This window comes from Tubulanus polymorphus, chromosome 11, assembly GCF_964204645.1.
Source record: "Tubulanus polymorphus chromosome 11, tnTubPoly1.2, whole genome shotgun sequence".
In the NCBI taxonomy this organism is placed as follows: Eukaryota; Metazoa; Nemertea; class Palaeonemertea; order Tubulaniformes; family Tubulanidae; genus Tubulanus; species Tubulanus polymorphus.
In genome coordinates, this window is record NC_134035.1 from 12,709,328 (window position 1) to 12,736,775 (window position 27,448).

At 37.4% G+C, this 27,448-nt stretch overlaps 2 protein-coding genes and 1 long non-coding RNA gene across 4 annotated transcripts; all 3 read right to left on the minus strand.

The window, feature by feature from the left end:
- Positions 1-809: 809 nt before the first annotated feature.
- On the minus strand, positions 810-9,328 carry LOC141912716 (ATP-dependent RNA helicase DDX51-like). Its single transcript, XM_074804064.1, has 14 exons — positions 9,215-9,328; positions 7,957-8,494; positions 7,258-7,411; positions 6,689-6,834; positions 5,612-5,728; positions 5,459-5,523; positions 5,277-5,379; positions 4,494-4,627; positions 4,383-4,404; positions 4,104-4,262; positions 3,417-3,649; positions 2,181-2,346; positions 1,029-1,160; positions 810-939 (listed from the first exon to the last, which is right to left on the minus strand). The coding sequence occupies exons 1-14, from the start codon at positions 9,229-9,231 to the stop codon at positions 871-873; spliced, it is 2,055 nt and encodes a 684-aa protein (XP_074660165.1). The 5' UTR covers positions 9,232-9,328; the 3' UTR covers positions 810-870.
- A 4,077-nt stretch (positions 9,329-13,405) lies between these two features.
- LOC141913029 (ubiquinol-cytochrome c reductase complex assembly factor 5-like) lies at positions 13,406-14,973 on the minus strand. 2 transcript variants are annotated; one of them, XM_074804468.1, is made up of 3 exons: positions 14,773-14,911; positions 14,290-14,484; positions 13,406-13,628 (listed from the first exon to the last, which is right to left on the minus strand). In XM_074804468.1, exons 2-3 carry the CDS (start codon positions 14,395-14,397, stop codon positions 13,533-13,535), a joined length of 204 nt encoding a protein of 67 aa, XP_074660569.1. In that variant the 5' UTR covers positions 14,398-14,484; positions 14,773-14,911; the 3' UTR covers positions 13,406-13,532. The 2 variants fall into 2 exon arrangements, with proteins under 2 accessions (XP_074660569.1, XP_074660568.1); XM_074804467.1 differs by lacking the exon at positions 13,406-13,628 and having other exon boundaries at positions 14,295-14,484; positions 14,773-14,973.
- Positions 14,974-22,473: 7,500 nt separating this feature from the next.
- Positions 22,474-24,295, minus strand: LOC141913125 (uncharacterized). The gene is made up of 3 exons (XR_012620226.1): positions 23,715-24,295; positions 23,528-23,636; positions 22,474-23,177 (listed from the first exon to the last, which is right to left on the minus strand). It is a non-coding gene; the product is annotated as an uncharacterized LOC141913125 (long non-coding RNA).
- Between the last annotated feature and the right edge of the window lie 3,153 nt (positions 24,296-27,448).

The window sequence follows — 27,448 nt, forward strand, 5'->3', positions numbered from 1 at the left end:
AAGATCTACAACTTTACATGTGAACTCTCACCTTAAGCGATATTACCCAGCTTCCGAAGAAAGGTCAGAAAAAGCAAGAAGTTGCAGCCAGTTTTCAGATGTAGATCTAAACAGTGATGAGAATGCCGAACAAACTTGTTATTCCTATGAGCCTGCAAAATCATCGTCTTACTGTTCAGATGAGAGATGGTTAGAAGCATCTCCTTCTGATACTAGTTTCACGACTACTGAACCGAAATCGACATCAAAATCGTCGTCCATGTCAAACTCATCATCTTGGTTTAATCAGCCAACTCCTCAGATACAGACGAGCAAGACGCCGCAGCCTCAACTATCGAACTCTGATAGCGATGATGAATTCAGCACCGGATATAAAACCACCACCAGACCAACTGTCAGATCGTATCCGAAGTTACTATATTCCTCTTCGGATGAAGATAATTAACGAATAATAAATGCTACTAGTTTCATAAATGACGGTTTGCTCCATCTCTTCTTCTTTTCGATAATCAGGAATTACAGTGGAACCTTTAGCAACGAACTTCAGTGACCAGAAATAAATCGGTTTGATAATGCGGTAAATTCTCAATAAACGGGGCTTTACTTCCAATAGTTCTTTGTTTGGATACGAAATTAGTTCATTATTTCACGTTAATCATTAAATAAGTTCTAATAGTTAATAGGCTCCACAGATTTTTAACATTGTTTCCAACATCCTTTGCAATATCCTCCTTCAGATTCATCTTTTTCGTCCTCATGAAGTCCACTTTACAGCAAGTCACAAGAATTTAAAACAAAACGCTTATATTCTTCTATATACATTAAAATGTATTCATCAATTCAGATTTTAAGACAATTAATTGCATATTATCAACTTTTCTTGTTGTTGTTGCTCTTCCTGCGAGGCTGTAAGTTACTTCGCTTTGATTCTTTTTCATTCTGAAACGAAGCATCAAAATTTTCAAGCATCAAATCATCCTTTCATGAACTTACTAGAGGTGCGAAAAAAGAAAAACTATGTTACTCACCTCTAACTTATTTTGTAAAGTTGGTAATATCTTTTTAAACCTAGGTACGAATTTCTGAACCGTTCTGGGATGAACCATCATTTCATTGACTACTTTGCCACCTTCTTTGAAAAGCCCTTTGAAGAATTTGACCTGAAGAAAGAGGATTTCTTACAACTTACAGCACAATTAGGTGGTACTCAAATCTACCCTGCGCATTCATGATCAGGCCACACTCTTTCATTGTAAGATTCAGTATATCAAATATAAAATAAAATCCCACAATTAGTGAAAAATAGAGACCAAAATGTTTCCTAGAGCTAGTGCTGTTTATTCGACGTTTCAACTATATCCTAATAGTCATCTTCAGGAATACTGTATTCCTTGAGCTAGTGTAGTTTATTCAACGTTTCGACTATATCCTAATAGTCATCTTCAGGAATACTGTATTCCTTGAGCTAGTGTAGTTTATTCAACGTTTCGACTATATCCTAATAGTCATCTTCAGGAATACTGTATTCCTTGAGCTAGTGTAGTTTATTCAACGTTTCTACTATATCCTAATAGTCATCTTCAGGAATACTGTATTCCTTGAGCTAGTGTAGTTTATTCAACATTTCGACTATATCCTAATAGTCATCTTCAGGAATACTGTAATTCTTGAGCTAGTGCAGTTTATTCAACGTTTCGACTATATCCTAATAGTCATCTTCAGGAATACTGTATTCCTCGAGCTAGTGTAGTTTATTCAACATTTCGACTATATCCTAATAGTCATCTTCAGGAATACTGTATTCCTCGAGCTAGTGTAGTTTATTCAACATTTCGACTATATCCTAATAGTCATCTTCAGGAATAGTGTATTCCTTGAGCTAGTGTAGTTTATTCAACGTCTCGACTTTATCCTAATAGTCATCTTCAGGAATACTGTATTCCTTGAGCTAGTGTAGTTTATTCAACGTTTCGACTTTATCCTAATAGTCATCTTCAGGAATACGCATTATTAGGACTACTACCACTATTAGCATGTAGTGGAAACATGTTATAAACTACACTTGCTCAAGGAAACGTTTCAGAATCTACTTCTCATTCTTAGTGTAGGATTTCATATAACGGATACAAAATACAACACGCCGTACTCATCAATGGTTTATTATACGAACTGCGCCGTACCTGTTTTTTCTCTAGTAACGTAATAGCGGTTCCTTGTTTACCGGCACGAGCAGCTCGTCCGACACGATGAGTATACGTCGTTAAATACTGAGGAGCTTCGTAAGAGACGACATATTTCACATTATCGATATCAATACCACGAGTCATTGCGTCAGAGCATACTAACCTACAAATACATATTCAATTACAATACAGTCTATACGGCTTTAATGAGCAAACTTGACATAAAATAATGCAAGTATCAGGAACCTGGATACTGAATTAAAACTATCAGAAGCCCAGGGGCCAGTTGCTCAAAAGTTGGTTAAAGATAACCAGTGGATAGATACCATAGTAACAATAAACTCTTAATAATAATAAATTTTAATAATAATAAATTTATTTCCACAATAAAATTACAACATGTCATAAAGAGATATACAAATATGAAATGTTTTAATATAATGCGGAGGAGATTAGATGAAGCCAATGAAGGCTTATAAAATCTCTAATCCCCTAGCATACACCGATTCACTCAACTCATACACACATGCAGTCATACACCTTCACCCAACATGCACCCACACACGTAGTCACTCAGGCGGTCAATCACACTATCTTTCATTCACTCTTACAATCTGGTAATAGATTACAGATACAGACAGATTAATTACACATTCATTAGATACAATTTAAGTTTTCTTTTGAAAGTATCTATACACGACAGTTGTTTTAAACTTTTTGGCAAATTATTCCAGACAACAGGACCAGAAATTTTTACTGTGAATTGTGTTTTGTTAGTCCGAAATCTGGCAACACGAAAAGAATTCATATTTCTGGTTGAATACGAGTGTATATCAACATTCTTTTTGAAATACCGATTAAAGGAATTTGGCAATTTTGAATTATTGAATTTGAACATAAATAGACTTAATTGAAATTTTGTGTTAATTTCTCTTAATTGTCACTATGTCAACTATCCACTGGTTAACTCTAAACAACTTTTGAGCAACTGGCCCCTGGACCCTTAACTCCTTCAGAAAATCTTCACCCTGGAGCCTGTGCCCCTACAGGCCTCTACAGCCCCTCAGACAATCTAAAGGATTTCACCCGAAACATCTATAACTGAAAATGAACTACAAACACCAGAAATTTTATCAGCAGACTTTGAAAAGCTGATTGACCAAACTTCGCATGTGTTCAGTGCTTCACTTGAGACATTTATAACTGAAAATGAACTACAAACACATCACTTACACATCAATTTTACCGGTTTTAAATTGCTGTAGAATTTTCGCTCGTTTATGTCGTAGATCTGAAGTGAATTCGTGTATGTTCAGATCGTCGCTGCAGAGTTGTAGAGTCAGCGATAATCGATGAACCGTATCTCGAGAATTCGAGAATATCAACATCGGGGTGAAGTGTAACGTGTGAAGCAGATGTAGAATCACTATCGGTTTCATGTCAACCTTACAGTCTATATAATACTCCTAAAATACACACATAAACCCTGAACTTAATATCAAATAAACAGTTGTACAGCAAGACCCGGTTTTACAGTTGTGAGTTCGAGTTAACTCTGATTTTAAGTTATTTCTTTTCCAATGTTAACTTCAAGAGTAAAATCTTAACTCAGAACTGTGGAACTGGACCCTGATATCATATCATGTAGCCTGTATCCTGCACTGTCTCCGGCTGCCTGTAACCTGCACTGTCCCCAGCCACCTGTAACCTGCACCCCCCTTCAGACATATTCAAACTGCACTAGAGACATTATGAATTGAAAATGACCACCAGAAATGAGACATTTTCAAAGAAGTGGTAAATCAGAACTTCAGATTGATACTAGTATTAATTGGAGCAACTAAAGTGATGACTTCACACTGGACCTGACTGTAGATTGGAAATGAAATCCCCCCAGTATCTGGTGAGTACGGATGGTACCTTTAATCCGACGGGCGTCGTATACTTTCCGACGTAGTTAGATTCAGTTTTGTTTTCGTCGACGACGACCGATGTGAACAAACGCGGCATGAATAAGTTGAGCTGTTGCAGTTTTTCAGGATTGTGAGACAACGTGGCGGAGAACAACAACTTCTGAACCTAGAAAAATAAAAAAGGGTTGAAACTCGAGATAAGCGTGCTTGGTGCGTATATAACCAGTACTGTATTTGCTGCTAAACTAGTATTGGAATGTGTGGAAATTCGAACAATAGAACTTACAGGGATGACTCTATTACTACAACTGAAAAGTGAAAGATGAGAAAAGCAGTTTACAACGAAGTTGAAATAGGCCTCAATTATGTACGTAGGTTAAGGTGATATGTATCTTACTTGGCAGCTGTAATCGGTTGATGGAAAGGATTATGTTTTTTGTCATAACCGAGTTGTTTAAGCATCAAATCCTCGAGAATTTGTAACCAATCTTGATTTGTGTAGTCCATCATTCGATCGGCTTCATCTATAACCTGAAAGACAGAGAGGAGTGAGAGACAGGGAGACAGAGAGAGAGAGAGAGAGAGGGGATGGGAGTGAGAGACAGGAAGACAGAGAGAGAGAGAGAAGTGAGAGATAGGGAGACAGAGAGAGAGAGAGAGGGGATGGGAGTCAGAGACAGAGAGAGTGAGAGAGGAGTGAGAGACAGAGAGACAGAGAGAGAGAGAGGGGATGGGAGTGAGAGACAGAGAGACAGAGAGAGAGAGAGGGGATGGGAGTGAGAGACAGAGAGACAGAGAGAGAGAGAGAGAGGAGTGAGAGACAGAGAGACAGAGAGAGCCAGATAGAGAGGAGTCAGAGACAGGGAGATAGAGAGAAGGGATGGGAGTGAGAGACAGGAAGACACAGAGAGAGAGAGAAGTGAGAGACAGGGAGACAGAGAGAGAGAGAGAGGGGATGGGAGTCAGAGACAGAGAGAGTGAGAGAGGAGTGAGAGACAGAGAGACAGAGAGAGAGAGAGGGGATGGGAGTGAGAGACAGGGAGACAGAGAGGAGTCAGAGACAGGGAGATATAGAGAGTAGATAGAGGACAAGGATTTTACATAGGATGATAAAATGAAGGCTAGAGAAAAGGGTTTAACAGTCGTACAGGGTAGAACATTGAAATCATATTGAAATTACCAGATATCTGAGATATGAAACATTAAATCCTTCGGTGTTTAACATATGATCTACGAGTCTCCCAGCCGTCGTTACTAGAATATCGGCTAAACTTTCATTCGTTCTACAATATAGAATAGCAACAAATATTTAAAATTCGAAAAGTGTCAGGAATTTGATGAAAAAAAGCTACCAGAACTCACCGGGAATGTATAATATTCCGCTGTTCAGCTATCAAACTCTTATTAGCACCACCAATTAGGCAAACCTAGGAATTACAATAAATCATTCCTACAAATACAAAACTTGTGATTGTTTGATTGCGAGAAATAGTAATCAATGAACTGTGAGCTTACCTTTAACTTAGTATCAGCAGTATACGTCATGAATACTTGATAAACTTGTCTCGCTAATTCTTGCACGGGTAAAACGACTAATGCTCGTAAACGACAGGCGACCCTCGTCTTTAAAGCCTTAAACATAGAATAAATAATACAGTTAACCTCGCCAACTCTGACTATAGCGCCAACTCTTGACTTTTGACTAACTCAAAAACGAAATCATTTTCTGAATTCCTAACATATTTTGCTATGGGATCATTCATTTATTACGTACGCATTAGGGGAGGGGGGAGGGGTCAGTGCAATTGCGTACTGTAATGCTTAATAACAAGAGAAATCCCACAATAAGTTCAGCCAAAACGAGAAACTTGAATAGAAGAGTTATATATATTTGCGCAACGTTTCGGCTAAAGACTATTAGCCATCATCAGGCGTACTGAGTACAGGAGAATATTACAAGATATTTATACAAGACCAAAACAATAGAAGCAGAGTGAGTGATTAAAATATTGAAAGGGGAATAGATTAAAGTAATGACATAACAACTAGAAAACAATGCTAAAGTAAGCAAGGCAAACTAGGGGCAATGTAGATTAAAGTAATTAATAAACAAAGACACAAGCTAAAGTGATTAAAACGGGAGGACAAGCTAAGGGGTAATCAAATAAAACAAAGAGAAGGAACATGAAAGGCGATAATCAGTGAGTGAGTTGTAATGCTTAATGTATATGCAAAAATGGCTGATCCTGTGTACATGGGGGAGGGGGGTTGAAAAATTCAAATTTTATGCGTACGTAATAAATGAATGATCCCTATCCGTAACTAAGTTTGTTAGGTTTTAGTTTAGAGATAGGTGAGGTCTACTATACTACAGCCTGCAATCTCACAGATTCCTGAATGAACCAGTGTCTCAGAAAGCATGTTATCTGAAGCTTGACCCAATCAGTACATCAGCACTACAGCTTAATGCAGCTCACTGTAGACTATCATAAAACCGTTAACTCACTGCAATTTTCAAATCATCTCAGCAGCACTTAACAATTAATAATAATCAGCAGCAAGAAAAGTTCAACAAAGATCTGAGTGATTTACCTGAACGATAGGTAAAACAAACGCCAGTGTTTTTCCGCTACCAGTCGGCGATGAACAGCAAATATCATGCGGACGGTATCCGGCTAAACCGGAGTAAAAGGTCGGTCGAATCGATTTCATTATTTCCGGAATTATTTGATTTTGAACTGAAAGAAGAATTAGTGAAAATTCAGATGACGCAATATTCAACCGGAGTTTCGTAAAGACGAACTGGACCAGATTCTACAGTTCTTTAATAATACGTTCCCTGCCGATTACAATTACACTTTGTCACCAGAATTTATTTGTAGCTGATTCTTCCTATTTACAGTTAGATATTTGCACTATGACACATGGGAATGACACGGTTCCTGATTGGTTGGCAATGTAAACAAACTCAGCTTCATTCTCAATGCTAGGTGGTCGATTTTGAGCAAAGGCCGACTGTGTAATAGCTCCAGTGCCGACTCATAGTAGCGGCAAAACTACCAGTATTCATGGTGAAAATTGGGGCAGCAGCAAACGTGTTAAATTCATTTTCACTTGTTCAACAGTAGAACCGGGTCGTGTTGAAAAATAATCATATTTACCGGGGAATAAATGCGTTATTCCGTGTTTTTTCAACGTATCTTTCATTTCCTGAGTTAAGCTGGAATCGGCGTCATCAAGAGCGACTTTACACGAACTGATATCGCGGTCGATGATTTTAGGAGTCGACAACCAGTGAGGCAAAATACGCGCAACCTTCAAATCAAATACATCAAGCAATTAATTAGGACAAATATCACTCGCCAGGGTCCAGTTTCAGTTTAAGTTTCAATTGTCGTAGATATTGAAATTATGAAGCAATTAATATAAGGCTAAAGCGATGAAACAGAAGGTTTGAATTAACTCTTTCTCTTGAAACTGGAGCCAGTTCCACGGTTTTGAATTGGATCGCTCAAGACAGTGTCCCTCGAGAATACAAACGTAACACAAATACTGATGATGAGAAAGAAACTACGACAGAATTTAACTTGGGTTTCGAATTCAATTTCTAGTCAGCTTCACCTGTCGGACCAAACGGTGTAGTACCGTACAAAGCTAATAAGATAAAACCCACTATCTACAGACCTGACGATGATCTCTAGAGTGAGATCGAAACGTCGTGTATTCTATATTCTAGATTGAATAAATAATTTCGTGTTTTTAAATTCTTTTAATCTGTAGATAGTGGGTTTCTATCTTATTATCCGTTCACCACGTTTGAGTGTGGTTATCATTCTAAGCTGTTTATAATCACTATTTACCTCTGGTTTGACCTCCTCTTCTAAACTACCGATAACCGTGTAGCCTCCTATTTCATTCGTTCCCGCGCTATTCTCCTCAGCTCCCGCTCGTTCCTCCTTGGCTCCTGTAGAGGATGACGTTTCATCCTCAGCGGTCTCGTATTCCGAATCATTCTCTTCCTCATCGTCATCAATCGAAGATTTCTGCGGAGTGTGAAAACTTTCGTTTCCCGACTCGTAGATTTTCTCATCCTCGAGTTCGAGCTGTTTTTCTATTTTTGTTAAAGGTGTTTTTAGAAGTTTCGACGAAGCGAGTTTTTTCTTCTTCGACGTCTTTTTCTTCTGTGAATTTAGATCTCCAGTTTTAGACTTTTTCTTCACCGGAGTTTCTGTGATATCGTCATTATTTTTCTCTCCAACTACGGTTGAATCTAACTGATTATTTTCTTGCTGTTCTATTCGAGCGAGTTTACGTTTTTTCGCTCGTTCATTCAGTTTCTCTAAAATTGATTTCGCTTTATCCGGAGTCACCGATGTCTGTTCTTCAATTCCACCGTATCTGAAGTATACAAAATACCGTCTAACATCAAACAGTGTCAGGTATATCTCTGAACACAACCAGCAGGGGTTCATAAATCACAGCACTCAGACCTTGATCTATCTCAGTTTGTTTCCCAAGACTATCCCTGATGACGTGGAGCTACTGCAGTTTAGTTGTCAGTAATGATGCACCTAAGATATCCATAACAATTTAATCAATAGGCTAACTAGCGCCACATGGAATCGAAATGCATCTTAAACTGGTCGGCAGATAAGACAGGTGCACTAATAGTCTGAATACCAGTCGTTGTTACGGTTCCCTCTAACAACAGTTGTTTGTGGAACGACGGCTAGGTAGGCTTAGACTCGTCAGTAACCTGACTGTGGTTTAGTTTCACGATCGGATATTTTCACAAACCACATTGTTGGTATAAGCTCATCCGATTATAAAAAGCTTACCACCAACGATTAGGTAACTAACTAGGCTTAGACTAGAGTAGTACAGTAACAATTTAGTCAATGATGGTGAGTGTGGAGCAGTGATAGGCGCTGCCTGGTGTAGTAACCTGGCATAAAATCTACTCTTTCGTTGATTGGTCTTCCTTTTTTGCCGGCATTTCTTCTTCGACGTCTTCTGACTTCTTCGACACCGACCGACCGTCACTTGTAAAAAAAGTCAGCATACTTCGAGAAACCGCACGTATTTCAGTTGTACAACTTATTTCATTTATCATCTTACCTCGTTACAGGGAACATTGTGGCAGTTTGTCCACGATCTCTCGTTCAGTGATTATCTATTTCTATTTCTTCATTTAAGAAAGGAATACATGTGTTGATTTAAACAAAATCAATTCAATTCAACAAACCGGATGTCTCCACGACACTTTGAATTAAATTTCCACTTCAATTCAAAATTTATTGCATCCGTATATATATTGCATCAAAACCGTCAATACTGATTAAAACCGTCTGATACCGACCAAAAAGCCGTCTAATACCGACCAAAAGTAAAATTAGTACCGACCAAAATTGAACCATTAAAAGTAAATCATGATACCGACCAAAATTAACATTATTGCCGACCAAAACCAACCAAGTAAAATGAGAGTAAATTCGGTCCAATGATGACTAAAACTCGCGGTTTTTAGCCTTGTTATTATTTGAAATCTTTCACTATTGAAAACTGTCTGGTAACTTGACTTTCACTCGCTGGGCGAAGCAGAGACTACTATATTTTAAATTTTTGTTTTGAATAACAGACTAGCGGGAGAGTTCTATCTTGTCAAATCAGATTCGATTTTCCTAATCATAATTTGCTAGTTCACGTGTAGTCCAAATAAAGAGCACTGACTTGAATCTGACGCCTGTTCCACAAACGACTGACAAATACTGTCCCACTTTTAAAAATATTATTTCCTATGAATGAGTTTCAGGTTTCTCTTTCAGTTTTGACATTCATATCAGTTTTTCGAAACAAATTTGCGAGTCTAATCTTCAAATCGTATTAAATCACCCGGCCTTCGGCGGGATTTGATGATTTGACAAATCGATTTCGAATTTGAAGATGCCGTGATGAATTCAAAAATTAGACCATATCAAATTTGATTATGACAAGATAAAAACGATTTTACTCAAATTTAGAGAGAATCCCACAATGATAATAAAAAGTCCGAAAAATGGGGCTACTAAAGTCCATTTTCGGACTTTTTATTATCATTGTGGGATTCTCTCTACATCGCGTCAACACGGATATAGTGTTCTATACCAATCGTGATCAAATTTGATTTGATAAAATTTGCCTTCCTCAACTTTCAGCCCGATCGGCGAAGGAAACTTCGTGTGCTCCGGCGGCGTCGATCGGGTCTGAAAAAGTCTGGACTCCAGCCGGCGTTCGTGTTTATTATTTGAGGACTGTAATAATAATAATAATAATAATAATAATAATAATAATAATAATAATAATAATAATAATAATAATAATAATAATAATAATAATAATAATATTTTATTTCCACAAGAAATTGTAACAAATTTTATATTTATAAAGGATGTAACCTTTTAAATCGAACTCGGTTTCAAGCTTTTGCCCAGGTTAGGACCCCAGACGAACGATCGACTGATGCTCGAAGACTGTAGCCTACCGACCGGAGCCGACTGACTGGAGCCGACCGCAACAGACTGAAAAAAACCAGGCGGCGCTAAATTCGAGAGTCGAGAATCAAGTAATTTACTTTATATGGCCTTAAAATTCCACGGAATGGTTCGGCTGGCTACTGGCGCGTATTCAAGTAACAATTGCGGTTTTTCAGAGTTGTTGATATCATTTATACGCCCTATTGAATACGTCACCGGCTGACCACAGTATGTATTAAGCATAGGAAACCATTCATTCACCTCGGCTATCTCACACTGTGAACATGCTTCCGTGGATTCTCCTGGCGATCATGATCCTGGCGATCTTCGCTGCGCTCCTGTTCCTGCTTCCTGAGGAACGACGTCTTTATGTTTTATGTGTTACTGTTCGTCTCCGTACTGTCCTGTACTGTTCTGTGTTAATTAATCCGTTCTATTTTTCAGCATTTAATCCATTCTTTATTTCAGGGCCGATTTCTCTCTCGATTTTTAATATTTTATGGAACAAAACTAATATCCGAAAGCGTCGGCTCTCCTTTGCCGGTCACGTGTCAAGAATGGCAGGTAAGAGTCGGCCAGGAAATGATGTCCCTACGTGCCCTCACACAGGGAACGCAAACTAGGACGACAATGCCTCACATCATTATCTGCCTACAGTGTGTACTGAGTGACATCAATGACTGTCAGATCTAGAGCTTAGAATTAAGGCACTAGACCATCTGCATGGCGCATATATGGGCCTGATCCAAATCTGCACAAGAAGCATTTCAGGGTCCGATCTAAGGAATGAAAGCCACTTGCCCGGGGCAAGCATATCTGAAATTTCGCTTGCCCCCCTCCAAAAGCTACTTGCCCTTCACAGGCATTCCGATTGGTGGCACTATCATCCGTTGTATCGAGTGGGAAAAAAGCTTTGTGACATAAAATTGCACTAGCCCGGGGGACAAATGATAATGATAACCTACTTGCCCTGATGAGAATATACTTGTCCCGGGCAATCGGACAAGTACTAAGATCAGACCCTGCATTTCAAATATCGAAAAAGTCATAATTGTAGATATCTCAGCAATCAGTTGTTTGTAATTTACTTAGCTATATTCAAATGGATAGTTGAACAATATCTATATGATGATACTCCATGTATCTTAATTGAAAAACCTTCAAAATTCTTTGCATTAAACGTAACAATGTGAAGAAAATAACGTTGATAATGTTTGAAAATCTCGGGCAAAGTTGGAAAAACTCTTATCTTGATAAATAAAGATTGATTAGCTTAATGTCAAGCTTTACAGAGTGAATCTGTAGGTTTTATGTCTAGTTTTAATGCTTGAATACAGTTCTGAGTTCACCCATTTGTAGAAATTACATGATACAAAATTTCGGTTTTCCTGTTCAAACAATGTTAATGAAATGAAATTAGAGATTGAAATTGAAATTGTTTTATGTCCAGTTTAATGTTTACATTTTGGAGATATGTTATGCAGTTTTTTTTGTATAAACAGAATATCCTAAATCTCACATTGTCATTTGAATAGTTGATATGATTTGAATGCTTCATATTTCATGAAATAGCCAAGTGTCACTTATGCCCATGCCCGGCGAGTGACTTCATGAATTGTCAAATTAATAGTCTTAGACATTCAGACATTCGGGATCATGAAAAATTGATGTAAGGCCTAACGTAGATAGGCGGCGAACTGGGTCAACTTTAAAGAGTCAAAATGTTAATCAAATTGATTACTTAAAATCTTACGCTTTCCAGAGTATTTGGCCAGGTTTATCTCTGGTTTTAGTGCGGGGAGCCATGGACTCTCACAGTTTAGAGTCCATGGTTGTGGGCCATAGACGTTTCCGTCTTAGAGTCTGGTTTCACCATGGACGTATAAACTATAGTATATTGTTTATACGTCCCTGATAGGATTGTTTTTGAAATCAGTCCACATGTTTGAGGAACTTAAGTTATGATTCCTCGAGCACAAGCCTGGCATTTTGTATAATTGTTGTATGAGAGTAAATATAATTGTTTGAAAGTCTCTATTTTTTTAGTTGATTAGCTTCTCTGAACTTTGTTAGTTCACCAGTCAATGGTTTTCATTATCTTGCAATCCACCCCTTTTTTCAACACTATATTCCCACCAACATGGTGCAGAGACGAGTATGTCCGCAAAAGATGATAATCGATTATATCATTGGCAATACAGTTGAACACTTTAAACCGGACACACTGACACTTGTTGACCGGTTAGAAGCGAGTGTTGAGCTGCCGAAGAATAATTGCAAAATTAACAATCTTTTTGATTGTCACTTTAGCCACCAGGGGTGGATACAGACCGTAGCCGTATTGCCCAATACGGTCTAAAATTTAAAGCACCCTGCGAAATTCCTCGGCAATGTTTTCGAGAAAATTCTCGGGCTTTTAAAAACAGCGCTGAAAACATTTAACTGAACGGCCTCCACGTTACGGGGTCAAGGGGTTCGAGGAACTGCTTTAGCTTAGTGGCAGTCCTAAGAAAACTACCCAGTGCCACAGTTGTGAGTAAGTGTTTATGTTAATCAGAACTGTGGAACTGGACCCTTGGTTACCAGTCGGCTTACCACTTGTGGATGCTGTACAAATTTCCTGATTTGTTAAAAAGTGCATTTCTTAAATATTTTCATGAAAAGTAGGAAAGAAATCAGGGCCTTTAGGGCTATTTAGAAAAAAAATAGCCCCAAGTAGACTTGCTATGGACCGGGTCGGTCTGACATAATCTAGTAATTGTAAAAAATAGCGATAAAATATACGATTTTTGTTGTATTCAAAAATGTTTGTGTATTCAATCACACTTTATACATCGCTAGAACAACAAACAAACTCTTATTGACTCAATATTACAGAAAACACAGTGAAGTAACAAATCAATGACTTTTTAAACAAAATCTTGTCACGAAGGTTTCTTAGACTGTTGAGATTGCAGTTTCATAGCTTCAATTTCTTTGCGGTATTTATCCCTTTCTGCTTCTAAAGTTTTTTCAAAATCCTGAAAGTAAAAACCAAAGATGATAACGAATATGATTATAAGTTTTTTCCTGAAGATGACTATATCCAGATATGGCTGGAACCTTGAATAGACAGCACTAGCTCATAGAAATGCTAGACTCTATATTTTCAATCTTAGTTCTGGATTTAAAATCATGTAACCTTTAAAAAATGGTGTAGTTTTCATGAATTGGACACTTAGTATCAAAATCATCCTCCCAAGGCAGGGATTCGAACCTGATGGCATCGCTACACTCAACCACAGCACGAACCCCTGCCACACTAGACCGGGTGCGTAGGTACATGCGCAGATTTGCCGCATGAAAACTTGCGGCACCGATCAGATTGCTCGTTGTATAATCGCTGAGGTAAATTTCACGGAAGAAATATAAATAGGAAAACCCTGACTAAGATAAAACGGAATATCAGATTGGCTGAAAATGACATCATCTAAGCTGGGCGTGTAGCTGCGCACTCGGTCTAGTGTGGCAGGGTTTCGTACTGTGGCAATCTCGATGCCATCAGGTTCAAATCCCTGCCGGGGAGGATGTATCAGAATTAAACTTTCACCAAAAGTCTCTGATTTCCATTGTAGCTTTTTTCCAGTGATTCATTTTCCTAACATTTAAAGACAATTTCAGCAATGATTTTTTCCAACTCACATCTAAGGGATTGTAGAACCCATGGACGATTTGAGAACCAACGAACATAGCAAGCATAGCTGAGCCAAGGAAACTGATGTATCTGGTCCATGAAGTTCCAGCAGGCATTGTACCGGTATTGTTCCTGTTACAGTTCACCAGAATCAATTTCTGCTTGAATAATCTTCTTAATTTGATTGCGTTTATAAATTCTATCTGTAAAATAGAACATGAATACATGATATCAATTTATACTTTTTGTGAATACAGAAGACGCCTCCTCACTCTGTCTAATAGCATTTGAACTGCAGAAAATAAAATAATTTACTTGACTATCAGGCTGTCAGGGAACTAGGTAACATTGGAATTTTAATAGAATTTTAGCTGATTGACGAATCAGTGGTACTGAAGGTTTATACAAATTCTAGTGGTATTCGCCGAGTCAGGTGGGGGTCTGTCGTACAAAAATTAATTAGAATTGAATTGACGACTGTTTTGACTTACAGAAATTGACTTCCCCGACGTGCCAGCGTATCATACAAAACTCCAGACCAGCTCCCAGCAACAAGAATGCGGGCAGAAATCTATAAACACCGAATCTTTGTTTTCCGGGCCACTTATTTACGATTTTTCGAAAGAAACGATCTAATTTCGTAACCATTCTGCATTTTCTTGACCCGGAAGTGTTTTGGTGAAGGGATATCTCCTAATGACGTCATTCAGACGAAATCCCCGCACGCGGGAGACACCCGCAAAATGTGACCCTAGGCAAGTTTGAGCTGCTGGAATATACTCACGTGCCAGAGGCGCAACTCCCGACGCCACAAGGACAGGTTATTTGGGGTCTCTCTCAGTTTTTGCGACAGCGCCACGGCGCTGGAGCATATTAAGTCGATCGAACCACCTGGTGTCTTCCAATACCACCACCTAGGGCGTACTCTTTTATGACCTCCGAAGTCTCCGTCCGAAATCTCCGGTTGGCTCCACACAAAATCCGAATCACACCACCTCGACAGAAAGGAGGTTTCGGAGACTCCAAAAAGTCACGTGACCAATAAAAGAGTACGATTGGAGGCAAACGGATTCTCCGATCTGATAAAAGAGTTCGCCCCTAGTGGGCTCAAATTCAAGTTCAAATATACTTTATTGATACTCATCATATATACTTAATTGTTACTTTATTCAATACTTTATTGTTCCCAGTACTGCAAATACATCGGATTCCCGCAATTAAGTAGACAGAACACAAATAAAATTAAGAATCTTTTAGTATTCAGAAAACAACGTACATGTTATTATTCAACTTTAATTAGCAATGAGATAATTTTTTGCGACACTCACGCATTCCCTTTCTGGAAAGCTGATCGGCTCTTCCCTGAAAAATTGATTGCTGAATCGACGTTCCGCTAATGATGAATACTATTTTTAGATCCCCTGATTTCAAAATTCAAAAATATAGATTTATATGAACCTTAGGTCTACCTTGTAATTAACAAATTATTCGAAAGCAAAGATCTTGCATTCGAGTTTATTCATTTTAAGCAGTTTCTTTATTTCAAGCCCCGAATTGATTGTCTAAATCTCTTTGCTCTTCTCGTGACTTGTATTCAATTAAATTTTCTATTCTAATTCTACCATTTGTACGTGAATACTATCAACGGTAGCATTTGTTTCTTTTCGTTTCGTTTTTCATAATGATTTTGTAATTTATTTAAATCTCCATTTTATCGCGACGGGTGCTTCCGCTTTTAAACTGTTCGTTTATTACTTCCGATTTTTTAATCTTCATTAATTCATTCATTCTTTATGACTTCTCTCTCCAAAATCGGTATAATAATGACTTTGCAAAACCACCTGTCGCAGTATATTTCCTTTTAGAAATATACCTTGTTTGGAAATATATCTGAATCACCATTATGAGTTTTCCGGTTTGCTCGGCTACCCGTACTGGCGGGGTAGTCTAGAGAGGCCAATGAAAACCCCGGTTTGCTGAACTACCCCTCTTTGCGGGGATGCGGTATGATGTTTGATCTGACAGTTTCAAGTGGTTAATGGCTGTTTCAAGTGCTTACAACGATGCTTATTACTTCGTGGTACATGGTGGTTTAAAAAAAGATTTCATAATAATACGCTCACCGCGTGGGCTTCGTAGAAAGACCACTACCTGTGGCCTTCCCAAATTTTAATTGTCCTGTCTGATTTGGTTTCATCCAATTGAGAGACTGCCTTTTCCAGTTAGGGCATTTTTGGATCACATAACTCAGGAAATGACTTACGCTTTTGGGCCCATTCGTCGGTTCCACATGTTTCATTTGAGCTATAGACCACAATGGTGACACCATGATGGTCAGAGACTGACCAATTGAGATATCCACGAGTCTGACCACTTGACTTCGAATTTCGGAAATTTTTCAAGTCATGTTTGTTTTCAAACTACTGAAGAATCATTGCAAATTTATAAATGGTGTCAAACTAGAAAGGATTCGCCATCAGGACACCCCTGTGCATCCTCTATATATTCAGCATCAGGACCACTCTGAATCAGCATCAGTAATTACTGGGTTCGAACCCGGGACACCCCGGTACATCCTCCATTAAGCATCAGGGCCACTCGTTCAAACCCAGTAATTGCTGATACTGATTCAGAGTGGTTCTGATGCTGAATAGAGAATGTACAGGGGTGTCCCAGGTTCAAACCCAGTAATTACTGATACTGATTCAGAGTGGTCCTGATGCTGAATATATAGAGGATGTACAGGGGTGTCCTGAATCTGTTATCAGTTATTACTTTTGTTAAGATATCAACATTTTACCGTACGGTGCTGTCTCTACGCTCATCGTTAGCGGGATTTTTATACACTAACGTTAGTCAACTCTGGCAAGCTAAGGTCACGGAGTATAACTGGACAGCACGTCGATTGCCAGAGCTGACTTTAGTTAGTGTATGAAAATCCCGCTAACGATGAGCATAGCGGCAGCACTGTACGGTCTGGACACCCCTGTACACCCTTTATTCAACATCAGGACAACTCTGAATCAGTATCAGTAATTACTGGGTTTGAACCTGGGACACCCCTGTACATTCTCTATTCAGCATCAGTACCACTCTGAACCAGTATCATTAATTACTGGGTTCGAACCTGGGACACCCCTGTTCATCTTTTATCCATCACGACCACTCTGAATCAGTATCAGCAATTACTGGGTTTGAACGCGGGACAGCCCTGTTCATCCTCTATTCAGCATCAGGACCACTCTGAACCAGTATCAGTAATTACTGGGTTCGAACCTTAGAGACGATCAGGAGGTCATCGGCTACATTTACCGAAAGCATGAAGAAAATAAAAACAATGATTTTTACAAGAGAAACACAAATCTCATGTAATTAATCATGTAATGTTAACACCAAAAGAAGGATACTGGGTGCCACTTTTAAAGGCAAAGTTAACTATTCAGGACTCTGCTTCTGTATATAAAAATCAAACCGATCATCAGTGGAAATATCTAATTAGCGGGTGGTGAAATATATATGCCGTCACAAAATATTGCCGAAGGGCACTTAAATTTTAGACCGTACGAACAATGTATTGGGCAATACGGTCTGGATCCGCCCCTGAGTGCTTTAGTGACAATCAAAAAGATTGCTAATTTCGTAATTACTCTTCGGCAGCTCAACACTCGCTTCTAACCGGTCAACAAGTGTTAGTGTGTCCGGGTTGAAGGTAAGCTGTATTGCCAATATTCGATTATCATGTTTTCCGGACATCCTCGTCTCCGCACAATGTTGGTGGGAATATTGGTTTGAAAAAAGAGGTGGATTGCAAGATAACAAAAAACCACTGACTGGTGAACTAACAAAGTTCAGACAGAGTAGCTAAACAGATAAAGAATTTCAATCATATTTATTCTCATACAGTGTACAACAATCATACAAAATGCCAGGTTTGTGCTCGAGGAATTATAACGTAAGCTCCTCAAACACGTGGACTGTATTTCAAAAACAGTCCAACCATGGATGTATAAACTATAAACTAGAGTTTATACATCCATGGTCCAACCATAGACTCTAAAACAGAAACGTCTATGGCCTACAACCATGGACTCACGAGTCCATGGCTCCCCGCACTAAAACCAGAGATAAACCTGGCCAAATACTCTGGAAAGCGTAGGATTAAGTAATCAATCTGATTTACATTTTTACATCATTTTATTTTCACATATCATATTATTAACTTTTAGCTTATTTTCTCAAATTTTAATAGTAATTTCATTTCTATTACTATGAATGAAATTGTAATAACTCTAAACCACAAAAGTAACATGTAAAGTATTTCGAAGTTTTAATATACAATACATCTCCACTACTACTGATTTTATACAATTTGCATCAATAGGAAAATAACAAAAATACACAAAGAATTATAAACTTTTATCCATAAAACACAGAACATTGCCAAATTTTCCTCGTCTTTAATAGATTTCTTCAAACATTATCAACTAGCTTATTTCACAAATGTTACATTTGAAATAAAGCAGGGTCTGATCTAAGCACTAGTTCAATTGCCCGGGACAAGTATATTTTCATTAGGGCAAGTAGGTTATCATTATCGCTCATCCACCGGGCTTGTGTAATTCTATATCTCAAAGCTTTTATCCCACTCGATGCAAGGGATGATAGTGTCACAATCGGACTGCTCATGTAGGGCACGTTGAGGGGGCAAGCGATATTACATATTATGCTTGCCCTGCGGTCGAATGGCATTTATTCCTTAGATCAAACCCTGCAAACTATTATAAAGGAAATTCTTCTTGTCCAGACATTACAGGCCCCACACAGACGCGGTTAAACCGATAATCAAAACAAAGCTTGGACGATTGACCAATTAGCACTGCATCCACAAGTTATCCTCTATTTTCAACAGGGCCTTAATTAAATCAGTATTTTATGAACGACTGATAAGCACCAAAGTGAAATTGTTGCTATAAAACTTAACAACTGAAAAGGTGTAAGATATCCCTCGGTTCGTCGGTTCCACATATTTCATTTGAGCTATAGACCACAATGGTGACACCATGATGGTCAGAAACTGACCAATTGAGATATCCCCGAGTCTGACCACTTGACTTCGAACTTCGGAAATTTTTCAAGTCATGTTTGTTTTCAAACTACTGAAGAATCATTGCAAATTCATAAACTGACCATCACTGACCACCACTGACAAATTCAAACTCCTTGAATTTGAAAACTATATACCGCGTTATGGTGTCAAACTAGAAATGATTCGCCATAAATATTGAGAATTCATAAATTGACCATCACTGACCACCACTGACCAATTCATGCTTCACGAATATGAGAACGATATACATGTACGAAGTTACGGTGTCAAACTAGAAAGGATTCGCCATCAGGACACCCCTGTACATCCTCTATATATTCAGCATCAGGACCACTCTGAATCAGCATCAGTATTCACTGGGTTCGAACCCGGGACACCCCGGTACATCCTCCATTAAGCATCAGGGCCACTCGTTCAAACCCAGTAATTGCTGATACTGATTCAGAGTGGTTCTGATGCTGAATAGAGAATGTAAAGGGGTGTCCCAGGTTCAAACCCAGTAATTACTGATGCTGATTCAGAGTGGTCCTGATGCTGAATATATAGAGGATGTACAGGGGTGTCCTGAATCTGTTATCAGTTATTACTTTTGTTAAGATATCAACATTTTTACCGTACGGTGCTGTCTCTACGCTCATCGTTAGCGGGATTTTTATACACTAACGTTAGTCAACTCTGGCAAGCTAAGGTCACGGAGTATAACTGGACAGCACGTCGATTGCCAGAGCTGACTTCAGTTAGTGTATGAAAATCCCGCTAACGATGAGCATAGCGGCAGCACTGTACGGTCTGGACACCCCTGTACATCCTTTATTCAACATCAGGACAACTCTGAATCAGTATCAGTAATTACTGGGTTTGAACCTGGGACACCCCTGTACATTCTCTATTCAGCATCAGTACCACTCTGAACCAGTATCATTAATTACTGGGTTCGAACCTGGGACACCCCTGTTCATCTTTTATCCATCACGACCACTCTGAATCAGTATCAGCAATTGCTGGGTTTGAACGCGGGACAGCCCTGTTCATCCTCTACTCAGCATCAGTACCACTCTGAATCAGTATCAGTTATTACTGGATTCGAACCCGGGACACCCCTGTGCATCCTCTATTCAGCATCAGGACCACTCTGAACCAGTATCAGTAATTACTGGGTTCGAACCTTAGAGACGATCAGGAGGTCATCGGCTACATTTACCGAAAGCATGAAGAAAATAAAAACAATGATTTTTACAAGAGAAACACAAATCTCATGTAATTAATCATGTAATGTTAACACCAAAAGAAGGATACTGGGTGCCACTTTTAAAGGCAAAGTTAACTATTCAGGACTCTGCTTCTGTATATAAAAATCAAACCGATCATCAGTGGAAATATCTAATTAGCGGGTGGTGAAATATATATGCCGTCACAAAATATTGCCGAAGGGCACTTAAATTTTAGACCGTACGAACAATGTATTGGGCAATACGGTCTGGATCCGCCCCTGAGTGCTTTAGTGACAATCAAAAAGATTGCTAATTTCGTAATTACTCTTCGGCAGCTCAACACTCGCTTCTAACCGGTCAACAAGTGTTAGTGTGTCCGGGTTGAAGGTAAGCTGTATTGCCAATATTCGATTATCATGTTTTCCGGACATCCTCGTCTCCGCACAATGTTGGTGGGAATATTGGTTTGAAAAAAGAGGTGGATTGCAAGATAACAAAAAACCACTGACTGGTGAACTAACAAAGTTCAGACAGAGTAGCTAAACAGATAAAGAATTTCAATCATATTTATTCTCATACAGTGTACAACAATCATACAAAATGCCAGGTTTGTGCTCGAGGAATTATAACGTAAGCTCCTCAAACACGTGGACTGTATTTCAAAAACAGTCCAACCATGGATGTATAAACTATAAACTAGAGTTTATACATCCATGGTCCAACCATAGACTCTAAAACAGAAACGTCTATGGCCTACAACCATGGACTCACGAGTCCATGGCTCCCCGCACTAAAACCAGAGATAAACCTGGCCAAATACTCTGGAAAGCGTAGGATTAAGTAATCAATCTGATTTACATTTTTACATCATTTTATTTTCACATATCATATTATTAACTTTTAGCTTATTTTCTCAAATTCTAATAGTAATTTTATTTCTATTACTATGAATGAAATAGTAATAACTCTAAACCACAAAAGTAACATGTAAAGTATTTCGAAGTTTTAATATACAATACATCTCCACTACTACTGATTTTATACAATTTGCATCAATAGGAAAATAACAAAAATACACAAAGAATTATAAACTTTTATCCATAAAACACAGAACATTGCCAAATTTTCCTTGTCTTTAAGAGATTTCTTCAAACATTATCAACTAGTTTATTTCACAAATGTTACATTTGAAATAAAGCAGGGTCTGATCTAAGCACTAGTTCAATTGCCCGGGACAAGTATATTTTCATTAGGGCAAGTAGGTTATCATTATCGCTCATCCACCGGGCTTGTGTAATTCTATATCTCAAAGCTTTTATCCCACTCGATGCAAGGGATGATAGTGTCACAATGGGACTGCTCATGTAAGGCACGTTGAGGGGGCAAGCGATATTACATATTATGCTTGCCCTGCGGTCGAATGGCATTTATTCCTTAGATCAAACCCTGCAAACTATTATAAAGGAAATTCTTCTTGTCCAGACATTACAGGCCCCACACAGACGCGGTTAAACCGATAATCAAAACAAAGCTTGGACGATTGACCAATTAGCACTGCATCCACAAGTTATCCTCTATTTTCGACAGGGCCCTAATTAAATCAGTATTTTATGAACGACTGATAAGCACCAAAGTGAAATTGTTGCTATAAAACTTAACAACTGAAAAGGTTCAACATGAATGATGAAAATGTACATAGTTTTATTCACACAACAATAATATCTTAATCGAGGAATCATCATGTAAGTTCCTAATTTACAAACACGAGAACTGTATTACAATAACAGTCTCTAACATAAAGCGTTAAAACTAGAGATGAAACATACCGATTCACTCCAGAAGTCTTGGAGTATCAATTTATCACTCTTAATTTCTTTTTCGTAAACATTACTTACACTTGAAAACTAGAATTTTGCCAACTTTGCCCCGACTTAAAGATTTTCAAGCACCTTGGCATTAAATACTAACTATTCTGACGTTTTTTCTTCCAGTTTCGAAAACATCAACATAATTATACAATCGGTAACTAATCGATAACATCAATAACTTAAGTTTATAGCTGTTTTAAATTCTTTCTAAAAAGTAAAATGTATGTACATGATTTTAGATAGTAAGTCTGCCCCGTAAGTCTACCCCAGTATCAACAACTATTTTTATACTCCATTCCACGCAATCAGGTAAATTTTTTAAACTATGTTACCTATCAGACTGGTCTGAAAAAGGGTGATATTAGTAAAAAAATCAATACTTTACTACAGAGGTCTTTGCCGCTGCTAGATCTCAGTGTTCATGAGATAAACCATTGTCTTTGCTGCTTCGGTGTTTATCCTGAATCAGATTTTATAAGATAATCCATTGTCTTTGCTGCGCGAATCAGTGTTAATAAGATACACTATCATCTCTGCTGCTCCTGATAAAATGTTTTATAGAAATCAACCATCGATTGTAGAAGATTCCATCGTTGAGTGATTAATCCGTCGCTGGCTCCTAAACTTCTCATCTGGGCTTCTGCAGTTTTCATCAGCAAATGGGTCAACTTGTGTCTTCTTCAGACCATTATTTCCGAGATGTAGTTTGACTGAAACAAAGTGAAGAAAGCAAAACATTTTAGACAGATTTATCATAACTTACATGTCATTTCAAATTACAAGCCACCGTGTTTTTCACTTAGTTAATATAGTTATTTCCAAAATCAGAATTAGGTTCATTGACGTCAATTGCCGATTTAAACCCCAATAAATAATTGCAGTAGTAGGACTAGTTCATCAATGTTTAAGCTTGGAGTAATCATTTGAAAAATTTATTACTCCAAGGTGCAAGACTAGAAAAGATAAAAGTTCTAAGATCAGCCATGTGGACAGGTAAATAGATTTCGATGATAATCACTTATCAAATGATATTCATATGAGGCCTGAAATTTCTATATACCGGTAATTTCCATCTAATGAGTTTGATTCTTCTGTGGGTTGTTCAAATCCGTAGATTTCAGATGAGTAGTTGATTTTAAGCTGGTCTCTTTCTTATAGTTGAAACTTAGCTGCAATGAGTAAATAAATATATCCTGTAATCACGACATTTAGAAATCATCGTAATAACTCCATGTATATCAAGTTACCTTTTATGATTGCTGGTTTCATCATCGACGAGGATCTCCTAAGTTGGTTGGTTTCTGTGCACTGTTTTCTCTAATTGGCAGATTTTTGATGAGTTGTTGACCTCAACCTCAAGCTCTCGTTTGACTATTCAAGTTGGTGTCCCGTACAAACCTACCACACCTGGCGGGAGCGATACGGCGGTTTTTTTCAAAATCGGAAATCGAAGTACAGATATAGTTGCGTGATCGGCGGTCGTTTTTACAGATCTTTTTTTTTTAAGTCCAAGAACATAATTGGTAATTCGGTTCCGGTTCATTCAAACAATCTTTTATTCTGCCTAATTCTGATTTTGGAAATAACTATATTGTTGAAGATAATTTTACAATATTTGGTCTTTTTTTAATGTAACTAGTCCGAAAGTTTACAATGTTTAATAATTTTGTCTAACTTCAATTTTTTTGGTCGTTTTCACCGTTTAAATAGTCGAAGCACATATTAAGTGACTGATTGGGGTTAACTTTTTTTCTGCCTAATTTAATACATCGAGATTTTGGAAATAACTATATATTACAATATTTGGTCTTGTTTTCATGTAACTAGTCCGAAAGTTTACAAGGTTGAATAATTTTATCTATTTTTTTTCTGCCTTATTTAATACATCAAGATTTTGGAAATAACTATATTTTACAATATTTTGTCTTTTTTTCATGTAACTAGTCCGAAAGTTTACAAGGTTGAATAATTTTATCTATTTTTTTCTGCCTAATTTAATACATCGAGATTTAGGAAATAACTATATTTTACAATATTTGGTCTTTTTTTCATGTAACTAGTCCGAAAGTTTACAAGGTTGAATAATTTTATCTATTTTTTTCTGCCTAATTTAATACATCGAGACTTTGGAAATAACTATATTTTACAATATTTGGTCTTTTTTTCATGTAACTAGTCCGAAAGTTTACAAGGTGGGAGAATTTTGTCTAACTTTAATTTTTTTGTCATTTTCACCGTTTAAATTTGTCTAATTTTTTAAAGTTTATTGTAGTTTTTCTCGAGTATGTCTGAAATCGAAGTACATAATTGGGAAATTCGATTCCGGTTCATTCAAACTATCTTCCAATCAGTCTGAAACGGCAAGCTGAAGAAAAGAGCAGAACCTTTTGAGCAGAAAATCCTTTGGAATATCACTGATCATAATTATCATGTCAATTCATATATAAGACCAGCAACGTGGATCGATACGTAGATTTTAATAATAGTCTTAAATGATATTTATGAAATTCAACTCATATAGTAATTCATCTATATTCTAAATATCTAAGCAATGGTTGATTATTATAGTTTAACAACAATTCAACTAAAGCATCTATAGTCATCTCTAGGAATACCAGAGTTACAACAAATTTAATGCATAATCAATCTTATCAAATCGTTTTTGAACTGTTTTCTCTTCTATCTTCTTGAAATTCTTGATGTGTCTTTTATTGAAACCCAGGCCCATCATACAGTGCAAACCTGCTAGTAATATTGGCCTATATATATTTCGATTGTCAGCTAAACCATGTTCGTATTATCAAATTTACTTCATCGTCAGTTAATAAACTTAAGAGATGTTTTCTACCCACAGATGGCGACATCTGTACCCAGTGAATGGTATTCTAATCCATTTCATTAATTCTAAATATTGCTCCTAATATATACAATGATTTTGTAATTATGATGATATAACTAACTGAAGAGTGAGTGCGCTGCCAGCATTGAGCACACTGATCCTATAAGTAACATGGTTCTACAGATTTAAGAAACCTCGAATCATTCCCACAACTCGACAAACCCAGAATTTTGCAAAGCGAGAAGAATTTCAGATCCGGTACGAATTTGAATTAATCACTATTTGAACTGCTAATTTTGCATCAGAGCTTTTGATACCTAGCTTAACTAACCCAGAATCCCCCAAAACCTAACTGATTCAACAGATCCCACACACACACATGTGGCCCAGTTAGACGCAGATGACATTGCGCGATACAGTCGTCTCATCCACTGTGCAATTTTGAATAAGTTTCACTTATATTCATTACATTGAATTAATTTCAATTAAATTCTAGGTATCTAAGCGAACCATTAATTAGTAATCATACTAGCTATATTTTAATAGTCAGTTGAACAATATTTATATGGAGCCTGAAAATCTACATGAGTAGAATTTCAGATGTGGTGAATTCGTCACTATTTGAATTCATCAGAAATTAAAGATAAAAAAGCATATTTTTAGTGGTAAATTAGAAATTCCCTTAGCCGAATGGCTATATAATCTTTATTTCCCTTATATAGTACACTGTGTATAAGGACCGAAAGACCTTGTTATGACCGGACCTCCCTGGTGCGGTGCGAGTCATGATGCTAGAAAATAGTTTGAAGGAGAGGGGTTAGTAAAAGAGAGCTATTAGCAAGAGGAATAAGACCTAAGTTTAGGATATCCTGTCAGAATAAGGCTTTCAATCTGACATACACAGTGAAATTGAAATATTCCCCCTTCCAAATCCAGGAATGTATTTGTGCACAGTTTCGATCGGAAGTAAATCTGCGTTAAATGATTTTGGCAATATGTATCAAAACTAATACAGCTGTGTGAAGACACCATAGGTTCACTTAGATACAGATAAATAAATGTGCTCAGATACACATGTATCAGCTTCATTTTAAATGTCCATGGAATTAGAAATAATTTCACATAACAATTGAATTAACCTTGATCGATCTAAGTAATACGTTAATGAGTAATTCATCTTAGATTCTAATTTTTAGTTAAACTATATCTAATATGCGTCACTTGACACACAGTATGGTTTTAGATATTAATTGAATCAGTTAGGTTTGAGTAAATTTTGCCAATAATGAAAAGCATGGCTAGTCGTCGTAAGCGCGGCAGTTGGCGATACAGAACTGATCAGTCAATGAGACTGATTCCCTTATAGATGTGCTCAAATATATTATATATTTCAGCTATATTTCAATAAATATTTATGATATAAAAAGTTTTTGATCTAACATCAAATATTGAATTCATCTTAATTGTGAATATCTAAGCCATTTTTCCTGGCTGTATGCTAATTGTCAGTCAAACAACAATTATCATGCGTCGGCCAAAACAAGACGCAGTGTTTCAGGAATGAATTAAATCAATTAAAGCTTTGGTTTATTCTGGATTTATCAAAGTGTTGAGACCAAATCACTGTTTCATAAAGACCCGTAGTCCATAGTTTTCCCCATATAACACCAGACCTCGATAGAGCCCTAGTCACTATCTTATGAAATTCATTACTGTTATGTGTGAGGCAGCACATAGTGTATATTGTTAAGTATGGCCTCAATGGTAATAAATTTATCAATATATTATTTGTAAAGAAAAATCTATCAACCAACGATAAAATTTAATTGATATATCTTTTAGTAAAAATTGTCCTATCTAGATCTTGATTGTCCGTTAAACAATAGTCATATGAGGCCTGAAATATCTACGGTACATTCGAATAATTTCAAATGTCACATAAGATATTGAATTTACCTTAATTGTACGTACTTACAAAATCTTTTAATCAATAACTGACCAATCTACATTTTAATTATCAGACCAAAGAATATTTAAAGGACCTCACTCAATCATTTTGTCTAATATTGTAAATATTCAAGCAATCATTGCCTAGCTATATTTCAATTTACTACCGGCCACAGAGCCTCAATAAAGTAGTGC